This window comes from Cheilinus undulatus, linkage group 16 (assembly GCF_018320785.1).
Source record: "Cheilinus undulatus linkage group 16, ASM1832078v1, whole genome shotgun sequence".
NCBI lineage: Eukaryota > Metazoa > Chordata > Actinopteri > Labriformes > Labridae > Cheilinus > Cheilinus undulatus.
Window position 1 is genome coordinate 45,901,135 of NC_054880.1, and position 13,970 is coordinate 45,915,104.

Genomic DNA, 13,970 nt, shown 5'->3' on the forward strand with positions numbered 1-13,970 from the left:
GGCGTCCATATTGCAAATGATTTCTTCTCTGAGACACACCCACTAGTGTGTGATTGTAGGTGACCCTACCGTTGAGGAAATTGCGCTGGCTCTCAAGTATCTGGCCAATCTGAAGGGTCCAGACCTCACGAACCCCTGGGTGTGAGGAGTGCAGCACAAAGGACTCCAAGGTGCCGTTTGCTGACCGAGAAGTGAGCATGAACTTGCAGGGATCTCCTTCTACATTCTCCTCTAGACCCAAACAGCTCACCTGTAGAAGGGCAAACCAAAGGGTGGATAATGACTTATTATAAACCGCTGTTTAAGGTCAGCACTGAGCTTTAATGTTGTGTTAGTAAAGGTATATTATTTCTTTTCAGTTATAGTGTCATAACATTATCCCCAAACATGCCACTTAAGATTTAACCAAAAACTTCAAATAGTAATGGATAAACATTTTAGTCTTTTTTTTTTTTTTTTTTTTTTTTTTTTTTTTTACAACCCGCCTCAAAAAAGTTGGGATGCTGCTTGGGGCATAACAAATGTAAGATACAACAGGGAACGCCTCGACCCTGTATCAAGATCAAGAATCAAGAATCAAGAATGGTAAAGCCTCACGTTCAAAACTCTGGAGACAGGTCTCCAAAACTAGAGATCAGTTTTATTTACAGAATCTACAAGTACCAGTGTTAGTGCTGGCAGTAGGGCCAGCTAAATGACTGCAGTCTCTGGCAAAAAGAGAAAAACTAGCATGCATTATCAGCTGTTGCAAAATTAGAATACGCAAGACAGAGTTCCTGATAAATGGCTTGAGTATGGGAAATAGAATTAAATCATACAATCATGATTTAATCATTGGACTTTAAGTCTAATTTTATCATAGGCCTGCCCAAAGTGAGAAACTATGTGATTTGAAACAACATTTTTAATTTTACATGACAAAATTTAGTGTTATAAAGTAATAATATAGTATCAGGAATAGCTTTAGCTCATGTTTTAGCTGCACGTTTCTTCCATATCTAAAATAAACTCTAAATAATTCCAAAAAGCTTTTATAATTTGACCAATAAATCTGCAAAAAACAAATCTGAGGTCAGCTCATCTGACTAGATAACAGTGTGAGAGCTTCCACACACAAGCCTCTGGTCAAGTGTGTTTCATGTCTGCATAAAATTCTCTTCTGATTTAATTCAAAACACTTTATTTGTCACTGGTGGGCAATTCAAAGGCACAGAGAGCAGCAACATGGACAGAAACACAACATCCAAAACACAACATGTGCAAACTGCACAAACTAAAATAAAATAAAAAGGTATGGGAAGTATTGCCCGATGACGCTTAGCACTCAAGTGCCATGTGCAGCCAGGACAGGAGGAAAACTGTCTATTGTGGGACAGAGCATCAATGTGATGCTGGAGTAAAGAGAGGTTAGAGTTCAGGAGCTGAACTGCTGTGGGGACAAAAAAAACTTCTTTCGCTCATATTTTTTACTGAACTAAAAAATCACTAGATATCTGCATTTTAAGTCATTTGAGTTTAAAAACTCACCAAGAGGATGCCATGTAACTGATTTTCCAGACTGGCAGTATGTTTTGCTGTTGCACGTGCCACTATGGCACGCACTGTCACAGCTTTCACACCAGACACGAGTTTGCTGCGTGTTGACTTAGTCTCCCTACTGACGAAGCTCTGTCATTCCTCCTAAGTTTTACCTCAACTAACCTCCCTACAAGTGACTGCAATCAGTGTATAGCGGAAGTGTGCCGGTAGCTTTACAAAATAAAATCATTATGTACCAAGGGAGACTCACCTAAGGAATGCTAAAGTGGGCTTTTACTTTGAAAAGCACAAACCAGAAGTGTTTTCGTACTGTGTTTATCTTTACCTGCAACATTTTGAATCGTGTGGAAACAGAAAGCTTCATAAATAGTAGAAGTTTGGGGAACAACTTTATTAAACATCTGGTTCATCAAGAAACAGATTTCAAACATATTCTACCGATGTCGGCGTACAAACAGTACTGTGTGGAAGTTTTAGGCATGTAGAGCGCTAACGGTTCTTCACAGTCCTGATGTTCCACAAACCTGGGCTGAAGAGAGGAGGGAGGGCGGCCAGAGTCAATGTCCACACATTTGACATGTACGTGTGTCGCTCGGCAGCCAAGGTCGAGCTTAACAGCATTTCTTTGCACCCTGGTAATACACCCAGCATCCATCAACAGTTTTCAGGTGCCTAGAACATACACACGACAACCAGGGGGGTGTGGCCACCCTCCTACCTGCCCTAACAGGACCCTAGGCTATGTTTAAGTGCCACATCTACCCATAACTCCACCCTAAAGCTGTAGTTTTTGTTTTGTTTTCATCAGATTATTTTCCCATGCCCCAAAGACATCCAGAGCATGGCCTGGGTTGTGTCAATCCTCCTTCCCACCCCCATGGGGCCCTCAGGTGGGCGTACTCGCTGTTACATGACAACAAGACTGATCATGCAGGGTTCATTTTAAAGCTTTTGATTCAGATTTCTGCAGTATGTTTGTTGTAAAAGCTCATATATAATATATAATGATGGTTTTATTAGCATTGCACAGCAATAATTGGGCAGTATCATCAAGCCTCCTCCTATCCACTGTACTGATACACATAAAAGGAAAATACATACAAATAAGGTTTTTCTGATCTAGAAGACTTTACTATGGCTAAAAATAAACTTTAATAGCGACTGTGGTTTTGTCCATGTATTTACATGAAAACCTTCTTGGTTGTCATGTAAATAGTTAGTTGTTGTAAATAGTTGCAAAACTTATTTTTTAAGTATTTCTTTAATGTTATTTGATCCTACCTTTTTAGATGTAAATCTACTGCTCTACTGATCATCTAATTCTTGTTCACAGGCTTTAGTTTGTCCACCAGAGGGAGCTAAAGACATTGTAATTGACTGCTATCTACACACCCTTATTTCCACTGATAATGCAGCAGCACTCATCCTTGCTCCACATACTCCTGCACATGTGTTACCTTGATGCTGTGCTTGTAGAGAAAGCCTGGTGAGGAGAAACCTTTCTTTTTGTCCAGGGGTTCGCTAAAGATAACCAGCTGCTCAAACAGAAACACTCTCCTCTCCTTCATCCGGCCGAGCAGGCTGCCCTCGGGGTCGGACACCATGAACGTGTCTTGCAACAAAAGGCGGCCCTGAGCCACGATCTTCCCCTGAAGAAGAAGAAAACAGATGAAGGACGAAAGAAGGATGGCATTAGGAGAAAAATCTACTGATATTAGAGTTTCTGTAAACAAGCAAAGCGTGCTGTGAAGAGTGTGTTTAGCTGATGAGTGTACTGGCTCGCTCATTTACAATGCAGTGTGATTTCTTACATCAAATCCCTGAAGCCGGCCAACATTCATCATATCGTTACACCTTTTTGGCACGATGCACATGACCTCCACTGCCTTCTGCAAGAATCAGAAATGACCAGAGGGTTAATGCTACAGCTCCAAATGTCTTTTTTAAGGAATTCAGAAGCATGTTATCATCATCTCACCTCCAGCTCCACAGACTCCTGCCCAGCCTTTTTAGAGTGTTTCAGGAAATCCTGTGACAGGAAAAACAACCAGCTTAACTTTCTACACTTTTCTATATCTATGCAAGTTATGAGTAGTTATTATTTTCATATGAAGAAAGCAAATACAGTGATGTTTTCTGAATTAGCATGCCATTATAGTTGTTCAGATGGTAAGACTAAAATAAAGGGGGTGTTAGCAGCAGTCAAAGTTCTGAGACCCCTTGCTGTCAAGTACACAGGCCAACCTTTAGCAGCAGCTGGTACTTCATGATCCTCTGGACTGGCTTAATGAGCAGGTCTGTGATCTGTAGCCGGTGTCCCAGCCGCTGCTTCAGGTCCTACAATGTTCAAAGGTCAGAGTCACTTAAAAGGCCGATTCTTAAAATAAGATTTGTAGTATCTGATGGGGGAGATCTTAAAAATGATAGCCTCATACTTCAAAGTATGTGTCGATGTACTCTGAGACGATGTGCTCTGACTTAGGCTTGTTCTGACAGTACACCACATACATGTTGAGTCTCCGTTCCTGCATAATAAGAACACGATTATAACAGGATCTGATGTAGGCAAATTCCTACAGAGAAGAAGCTGGTATAACTACGGACAAACCTGCTTGAGAAAGAGCGGCCCCAGTCTGTCAGGGTCTTCTAGACATTTCTCCAACTCCCCTAGAAAGAAACTGAGCAAGACAAAAAACAAAGATTAAAGTTCAGAGACCAGTCGATCTAAACAGGACGTACCCTGTGATTTTTTTCCCACATACTCTTTGTGCCAGTCGTAGATCTGGTGGATGTTCCCAAAAACGATTTTGTCTTTTCCTTTCATGTCATCAGGGACACCCTCCTCCTTCATCCGGCACATGTAGCCCTTATGATTGAGACACAAATACAAATAAACACAAATGTACAACAGCAACTTTTGAAATTCAGCAAATTCATATTAATACAGTTGTGAAATTTTATAATACATAAATAAATCAGGTGTACCATGAAAACTACTCCGCTAGACTCCACAGTCAGTAACTCACCATGTGAAAACAGAACTTTAAAAATGTTTGCAAAAAAAAAAAATCACATTAACATCAGTATTCAGAGCTTTTGCAACAACTCAGTAAATGTAGCTCAGGTTGTTCATGTCTCTTGATCATTGCTGAGATGTTAACACCTTTACTGAAGTACACCTGTGGTAAATTCAGTTGATAGGACATTATCTGGAAAGGCACAGCCATAGAGCCCAGATCAGTGGAGGGCTGCAGTGACATCTGTCCTCCTGGAACTGTGTCCCATCTCCACACAGGATCTCTAGAGGTGCAACAGATCTGTGCCTGTCAACAGTCTTGTCTCTGAGCTCTGCAGGCAGTTCCTTTGACCTTGTGCCTTGGTTTTTGCTCTGAGGCCTTCTATAGAGAGGTGTGAGCCTTCAGAATCATGTCCAATTGGTTTAATTTAGCAAAGGTGGACTCCAGGGAAGGTGTAGAAACATCTTAGCAATGATCAGAGAACTGGGAGGAACTGGAGCTAGATTTAGTGTTTTGATTAACCTATGTCAAAGCGATATTTCAATGATTCATTTGAATAAATTTGCAAAAACTTCTACAATGCCTTTTCACTTTGCCATTATGGGGAACTAATGATTAATGAGAATAAAAAGTTAGTTTTTTTTTCGACTGAAGCATCAGGCTGCAACAAAACAAAACTGACAATATGCAGATGACACCGCACTTCTGGGCCTTCTCACGGACATTCACTCCAGAAATATCAGAACTCAACCCTGCAGTTTAATCAGTGGTGCAAACAAAACCATCTCCACCTGAACCTTAATAAAACAAAAGAAATAGTCTTCGGGACTCACACACACCAACATCCAACCATCAATCGTTTTTTTCAATTAATTCGTATTTTTTTTTGTTAGGACGAACAAAAACATAGAAATCTAGATTTTCCGATATTCCTCCACGCTCGTCTTTCTCTCCCCCTGGGACACCCGTCGTTTACACCCTCCCCCTCCATCACCACAGAGACGCACACACAACAGCACGGCTACCGGCGCAAATGCTGAGTGTAAATGCATACTTTCGTCTGCTGTTTGGACCTGGTTAAGGTTTGCATCTTTGGACAGTGATAAAACACTACTTCCAGCAATTCCCTCACAATAAAAGTCTGGAGATGTTGATATTTATTGAGGGCTTTTATTGTGAACGCCCCAATAGAAAATAAGCTGTAGTCAACTGTGGCAGCGTTACAGAAGTGAAACCGAAAACTATAGGAGCAATAGCACAATATTGAACATACAGAGATTTTCAAAAAAATCTTTTTTTTTGTCCCTGTTATGCTGAGACATGAATTCTGTATGCCATCACAAGTTTCTGCAAATAATGGCACCCTTCTGTGTTGATGTAAACAAATCTCCTTGCAGTAAAAAGTGCATTTTTTAGACCAAATTACAACTTGCTCTTACCCAAGAGGAAAATTCAGTCGGTATTTGTTACCTTTTTTTCATAAAATAAAACATGCTTTTATTATTTTTGGTCATTTGTGTGTGTTTTTAAACAAGGATAAGAAAAAATCGTTTAAAATTGTGAATCGAATTTTTAAAAAGAAAATCGGGGATTAGATTTTTAGGCCATATTGCCCAGGCTTGCCTTCTACTCTATAAAAGCATTGTTCAACCTGTTCTCATGTACTGATCCACATGCTTTTACAATATGCTCACAATCAAAAACCAGAATGTCCTCACAAAAACAACCAATATTGCCTCAAAGCTTATCGGCCTCCTGACTCCCAGTCTCACTCAGTTAAACACCAAAGCCACTGGATGCATCACAAACGCAATAACACAAGATCACACCCACCCACTCCACCAGTACTTTACATTACTGCCTTCTGGATGCAGATACAGGACATTCAGATACAACAGAGCTCGGCTTAAAAACACTGATTTGGAATTGGAATTCACTGCTGGAAGCGAATGCTATGTGTTCTTCTTCTAATGCGTTCTTATACCTGTATGTACAGAATCTGTGTAAAAGAATTTCCCAGAAGGGACAATAAACTAACCAACAAAGGGAAGGGGGTATGAATACTCTTTAATGGACTATACAGACAAATATAATCATACTTTAAGGATCTCTAAAGCCTGTTTTATACTTAAAAATCAAATCTACGGTGTAGCAACACTGTAGGGGGCTACGCCATTGTGAGCACTACATGCTTGAGGATTGGTGTGGCTGAGCAATACTTCCCTCAAACACTAGTTTCTAAACCAGTTCCAGGTTCTGCCACCATATTTCCTGCTTGACTGCACACAGGAAAGCATGGCATCTTAAACCAAACATATTAAATAGGAGCTAGAAGTAATAAATAATGAGCAGCAGTTGATTATACTGCAGTTACTGCATAGAATAAAAAAGAGGGGACACTGACAGAGATGGAAAATGCTGCTAAATCAGCTGAGGGAGAGGACAGGGAATTTTGTTCATCCAATGAGAGAGATGTGGATACCAGCAAGACAGTGTGACTGGTTGTACTGTCGCCTGCAGCCATTTATCTCACTGTAGAGTTCACAGGGACTGGCAGATACCCAGCAGACAATCAGAAGGCTTGTTCTCTGTGTTGTTTTCATATGTAGTTACATTTTTGAGGAGTTTCACATTAGCTATGTCAGGGGTGTCAAACATAATCACAGCAGGGGCCGGATTCTGGATTAAGGTTGAACCCGAGAGCCTAAGAGAGTCAGCATTTAACCATAAACTGTCATTCTCATTTTGACCAGCAATTAATTACAGGGGGAAAAATGAGCACTTATGATAAATGATTTTGAGATAAAACAGAAGTCAAAATGATAAGTTAAGTCAAACTTATTTGTTCAAAAGGTCAAAACACAAAAATTAAAAGTTAAAAATGTTTTTAAAAGATAACTGTATGAGAGATAAAGTCAAAATCATGAGTTTTAGAGGTCAAAATATGAGTCAGATTTGTAATTTGTGGGTCTAAAAGGTCAGAATATGGCCTTAAAAGTCAAAGTTAGGATTTAGGAAGGTCAAAACATGACATAAAATGTGAAATTATGTGTTTAAAGAGGTCAAAATATGACTTAAATTTTAAAATTGTGAATTTCAAAGGTCAAAAATTACATAAAAAGTCAAAATTATGAGTTGAAAAGTTAAAATATTACATTAAAAGTCACAGTCATAAGCTTAAGTCATAATTGTGAGGTGCAAAATTGAAAATATGACATGAAATCAAAAATAATTTTGTTTGCAACATTTATGACTTTTTGTAATTATTTGTACTCTTCACTTAAAAAAAAGACTTAACAAGGATATTTTGAATCATCGGGTAAGTTTACATTTTTGTACTGGAAGAAATCTGCAGACCTTAAACCGCTGGACCAGTCTTAATAGGAATATGGCGGGCTGAGTGTAACTGTACTAGGGGCCAGATTTGGCCCCCGGGCCTTGAGTTTGACACCCCTGAGCTACGTGAATATGCCTCTGAGTAGGGTTCAGGGCTATGGGTATAGATATGAAGAGGAATTAATCAGGCTAACAAGAATGTAGTGATGTACTACCAAACAAGCAGCTCCTAACACATCCACTCACCTCCACCACCAGGCCCAGGTCTCTGACGTAATCTCTCTCCGTCTCCACCAAATCCAGCAGAATGTAACTAACACAATAAAGAAAAACGTTACGTGAAAACACAAGAGTAAAGTCATCAAGATTTTCCAAACATATCTTTGAGATGAAGCGGACATACTGTCTTTTCTTGAGGATGCTGGTCCTGCGTTCATCCATCTCTTCCATCGGGGAGGAGGAGGAGAGGAGGGAGTTATCAGAGGGGTTGAAGGAAGGAGAACTGCTGTCTCCCTGCTCTACAGACAGTGAGCTTGGTCTGTCCTCTAAAGCCTGCACCAGAGAAAAGCAACACATTAAACTGAGCATGTGCATGACGAGCACGTGGTTAGAAGCTGTGAGAATGCAGTGAAACACTTCAGATGTTTTAACTGCACCCATGTCTTTGAAGTACACTCTTTATACCCATCAAAGCAAAAGCTCTACATCAGTTTCAGAGGGTTTCTGTCTCCTACCATCTTGCTTTTGACCAGCTCCTCGATGGCGCTCACCAACTCAGCAGCACTGGGTGTCTCTGAACTGGACGGCCGGACGGACAGACGAGAAGAGGTCTGGATGGTAACAGAGATTAGAGGAGTGAGGAGGAAGGAGAGCATTAGAGGTGGATCCATGCTTAGATCAGACAAGAACTTCTGAGCTGGGTCAGCTTTTAGCACAGTTTTTAAAGTAGGGCTGTCAAAAGATTAACAGTTTTAACTGCGATTAATCTCAGGATTTCTCTGGTCAATTCTGATTAATCAAACCCTTTTGATCACATCCTAAAATTCCATTATTTTGCATTTAAATCTGTTTTGTGTCATGTTGGATTTTTCTAGTGTCTTAAATGAAGGGTAACTGACTTCCATTTTCAATCAGACCTGCGTTTATGGGTAACATGAACTCAACAAGGACTCAACGATCTGGGAAAATTATCTTATTGTGAATTTTTGACCCAATATTGGGATTTAATATGTCACTATTTCTTAAGTTCCTCGCCTCCTGTATTCTAACAAAAACAAGCTATTATTTATTCTATATTATAACCAACACAATATCAAATCAAACTAGAAAAGCACTCGGAGAGCACAGACCTCCACCATTAGCCCTACCTCCCAATAGTGAAGAATCCTTTAAAAACTTCCTGGATCCAGACAGTGATCCGGATCACTCACAAAATCTAATCACTTCTTCCTTATGCCATTTCTGACATTTAATGAAAATTTCATCAAAATGTGTCCACAACTTTTTGAGTCATGTTGCAAACAAACAAACTAACTAACCAATGAACGAACCCACCCGATCACATAACCTCCTTGGCGGAGGTAACTAGGGCTGAACAATTTTGAAAAATATCTAACTGTTATGATTTCAACTTATTTTGCTAATTAGATATGAACCGTTGCATTAAAGGGAATGATAATTTTTATGAAATTCTCATATAAAAAAGAAAAAATCAGAAAAATTAAGAAAATAGGATTTTTTTTTTACACTTTTCTAAAAAATATGGCAATAAAGTGATTGCATGACATTTAATGCATAACATCTCTGCTGCAAAAAAGTTTGAGTTCAACTGGTATTTCGACACAAATTTCAGGTAAAAGAAATATTGCACCCTCTGTGATTTGAAAATTGCTGCAGGCCATTTTAGGATTTCATCTAATTTGCGATTAATTGCCCAGGCCTGAACTCAACCACAGAAAAAAAGGAGGTTGTTATGAACTGAAAAGGAAATATGTGAACAGTAAAAAAGTATATATTTGATGAATCTGCTGATTTCTGACTCGTCCACTGAGATTTTTTAAACTGAAATTAAATATTCTTCTAGGGCTGGGCAATTAATCGATAATTAGATTCAACAGCAATATCCCCAGCTGTAATTTTCAAATCGTAGAAGCTGCAATATTTCTTTAACCTGAAATTTGAGTCAAAATACCGGTTTAAAACTTTCTTTTGCAGCAGAGATGTTATACATTACATACCATGCAATCATTCAAGATCCATCTTTTTTAGAATAGACGACAAAAAAATCCTACTTTCTTCATTTTTGTTCATTTTTCTGATTAAATATGATGAGGATGACATTACAATGATCATTCCCTTTAATACAATAATTCATATCCAATCTGCAATATGAGTCAAAATCATCACAGCTAGGTATTTTTTTCAAAATTATTCAGCCCTAGTTTAATCTAATATTGTGTTGTTATAATATACCATGATTTATTGCTTATGTTTGTTGGAAAATACATAAGATCAGGAGCTTAAGGAATAATTGCATATCAAATTGCAAAAAAATTGAAATAAGATTATTTATTATTTATTTATTATTATGTTCCCAAATCATTCAGCCTTATATTCTACTAATTTGACGTCACTGTAGCTGCAGGGAGATGTTGATGTTGCTAAACCAAAGCTTGTTGAAGATGAAAATAAAGCATGCAAAACATATTAGTGCACTAATTGTAGATCGTAGTTAATTGCATGTAATGCATTTTCCCTTGACAGCCCTAATTTAAAGTTTTCAGACAATAGTTGTCATTGATACAATCTCATTTAAAAAGACCTTTGAATTAATCTTTTTACAACAGCTTTTTAAAATGTCTTAAATACTGAATAAATCATTTATTTTCTATGGTACTTTAAAGTTTCAGGGATTAAACCCTGTGTGTGTGGACCTATATGTAATACGTTGGAAACAATGGAAAGCAAAAGATATCGCTTCATATAAGTTTATGGTTTAAAGCATGGGTGTCAAACTCAAGGCCCGGGGGCCAAATCCGGCCTGTGGAACAGTTAAATCCGGCCCACAAGATGATCTCATATTTCTAACTGTCCCATCAGTCTGAGGTCTGCAGATTTACTCAAGCATAAAAATGTGAACTTATCCTGATGATTTAAGATATCCTTGTTAATATATCTATAGATATAGATATCCTTTCACAAAATCTGAAAAAGTAAGGAGTAAAAATATTTAGATAAGAAGTCAGGGATGTGGGAAAAATAATCAATTTGTGTTTTAATTTCACATTTTTAATTTAGCATCTCACAATTAGGACTCAAACTTAAGATTCTGACTTTTTATTTCATACTTTGAGCATTTCAACTCATAATTTTGACTTCTCATATAATATTTTGAGCTATAAGATTCATAATTCTGATTTTTTAATTCATATTTTGACCTTTTAAACCAATTATTTTGTATTTTACCTTGTACTTTTAACTCCAAACTTTGACTTCATAATCTCATAGTTTGACCTTTTAGACTCACAATTTGAAATGTGGAATCATATTTTGACTTTTAATTTCATGATTACAAATTTATTTCATATTTTGATAAGCTCATGATTTTGACTTTCTAATATATTTGCCATTAAAAAACAGTATTTTTCATTTTCATGTTTTGATCTTTTTGACCTAATAAATGTACTTTTCTCAGATTGTGAGCCTTTAAACTTAACTTTTTAATTTTTAAATGTCAAAATCATTTACCATCAGTGCTAAGTTTTTATTTCATATTTAATCACTGGTGAAATGAGGTTGACAGTTTCTGGTTAAAAAGGTGACCCTGTTAGGCCCTCAGGTTAGACCTGAATCCAGAATCCGGCCCCTGCTGTGATTGAGTCTGACACCCCTGGTTTAAAGTCATGCCTAAGATCAAAATTAGCTTGTGAAGCTTAAATCTTTAGTAGTTTTATCAAAGTGAAATGTTTCATTTTCCTTGTTTGCATGAATAATGACTCAGTGAAAAGTGTTAAATGTTCAATGCTTTAATTTGAAGCGAAATCCCAAAGATGTTTCCAGTAGAAAACCCCAGTGCTTGGGATTTCTGATCTTAAGGTTGAAAGAAAGAGAAAAGATTAAGTAAATGAGATTAACTCTAAAAAATGAAAAATAAAAGAGAATTGTGGTTGAATGAAGATATGAGAAAAAGCAATCAGAAGATGATGGAGATGGGAGTTCTGGGGAGAAAAAGAAACTGTATGGAGAATGTTTCTCTCTGAGATGATGGTGTACAGCCTTAGAAATAAAAGGATGCTAAGTGAAAAGGAAAGAAAGAGGTCATTGAGTATGTGTATATACAGTCGAGGAGACTCTCACCCTTGCTGTGCTGTGCTTCAAGACTTTCCCCAATTAGGAATCTGGGTGAGGCTGTGTGCCCTTCTGGCCTCGCCAGCGTTTTGAGATGCCAATTACTCGCATGGTTAATGAGGTTAACGCACAGAGGGTAAAAGGGAGATGAGGACGAGCGAGCAGGGCGGGTGAGGGAGGGGGTTGGAGGATGATGGGAACAAGGGGGGCTTTTGAATTTTCACCTCAGTGTGGGCTCAGATTTAGAGTATTGTCCAGGGGAGCTGCCTGCTCAGCTGTAGAGAATCTAACAGACTTCACCTTCTGTATTCATACCGACACTTTTTTAAGCAACCGACCTTTTCCTTCTATGACAAACATGCTGAAAAAGTTTGGTGTTATTCCAACAGGCTCAAGGCATTTCAAAACAAAAAGTGGATGTAAATGAGCTATTTTAGAAATCTGATCTGCACTTACACTTGCAGAGAGCACCATAAGATTTCACTCCAGATGGAGGAAAGACCCACATGCACCCTCTTCCTTTTCTCTACATTTTCATGTAGCGCCCTTATAAAGATGCAAGGGGTTTGATGTAGAGACAGGGCAGAAAGCGCTGGTCAGTTTTAAGGAAATAAAAATGTGGAAAGAGGAAAATATTAACTCTTAAAGAAACACTGGAAGGTTTAGTGAGAGCTTAAATAATAAAAAAGTTAGGAAGAGTGACTTGTAGAGTTCTTAAAGGGTCGTTTACGAAGAAGAAACTCAAGTCTAAAGCTGCTAACTTAATTTCTGCTGAATTTACAGACTGATGTAAAAACTAAAGAAAAAGCCTGTAGCAGGGAGCATTTAAAGCTGAGAAGAGGGAAAATAGAGAGGTTTGAAGAACTGACTGAGGTAAAAGACAGAAGGGGGAAGAACGGGGCATTTCAGATGGAGAGGTATGGAAACTGAGACAAAGCAAAGACAGGACATAAATCAAGGTAATGCTACAGAATGGCAAACAGTAAACAATACAACCAGGAAACAAAACAAAAGAGAAACAGAAATTAGTGTCAGAGGAGCCTCCGCTTTTATCGAGGAGGAGACTTGACGTGCCTGAAATGTGTCATTGCTTTTCTGCTTTAGAACAGAAGAAAAAATTTGATGCAACATGCCGAGATAAAATGTTATGCAGAACGGAAACTAAAGAGTCACTTAAAACCGTGTCAGGAAATGCCCTTTTGGAGAGAAGTGAAGGACTGAAATGAGAGAAAAGTAACCTACGAGAACTAAAAACACAACATCAATGAGAGGGAAAAGAACCAGTGAAGAAAGGTATCATCTAACTGGAATCAGATCATCTTAGCTCATGGTGTTGGCTTGTTCCTCTTTCTAAAAATACACAATAAATGTCTGATAACTTCTGCAGTATAACCTCAAACTGTGAGCAGTCTTGATGGTTCAGTTTAAGGCTTTGATTTTAAAAACAAATACCTAGAGCTAGAGCTAGTAGAAGCATTGCTGTTTTAGACATTCACGTAAGCAGAAAACACTGCACATGCCAACACTGTACGTTTCTACAGAAACAGGAACAATGCACTATGTCAGCAGTTCAATGAAGTAGGAACAAGTAGTGCCGTCCTCTAGAGCAGGGGTTTTCAACCTTTTCAGCCCACAACCCCCAAAATTAAGGTTCCAGAGACTGGGGACCCCCACTGTACCTAAGGGTGGTTGAACACAGCCATGCACAATTAAGAACAGTCATGTGCAGAC

General features: G+C 38.4%; 1 protein-coding gene across 6 annotated transcripts in view; it reads right to left on the minus strand.

The window, feature by feature from the left end:
- Window positions 1–13,970, minus strand: part of LOC121524180 (triple functional domain protein) — a 137,824-nt gene that overhangs the window by 12,192 nt on the left and 111,662 nt on the right. For all 6 annotated transcript variants that reach the window (XM_041809455.1, XM_041809453.1, XM_041809452.1 and 3 more), the window contains 11 exons: window positions 8,627–8,722; window positions 8,296–8,444; window positions 8,139–8,205; window positions 4,302–4,405; window positions 4,148–4,217; window positions 3,975–4,064; window positions 3,784–3,876; window positions 3,518–3,568; window positions 3,351–3,428; window positions 2,997–3,188; window positions 70–250 (listed from right to left, as the gene is read on the minus strand). In XM_041809455.1, the coding sequence (XP_041665389.1) occupies window positions 70–250; window positions 2,997–3,188; window positions 3,351–3,428; window positions 3,518–3,568; window positions 3,784–3,876; window positions 3,975–4,064; window positions 4,148–4,217; window positions 4,302–4,405; window positions 8,139–8,205; window positions 8,296–8,444; window positions 8,627–8,722 (1,171 nt within the window). The remainder of the gene's footprint in view (window positions 1–69; window positions 251–2,996; window positions 3,189–3,350; window positions 3,429–3,517; window positions 3,569–3,783; window positions 3,877–3,974; window positions 4,065–4,147; window positions 4,218–4,301; window positions 4,406–8,138; window positions 8,206–8,295; window positions 8,445–8,626; window positions 8,723–13,970) is intronic.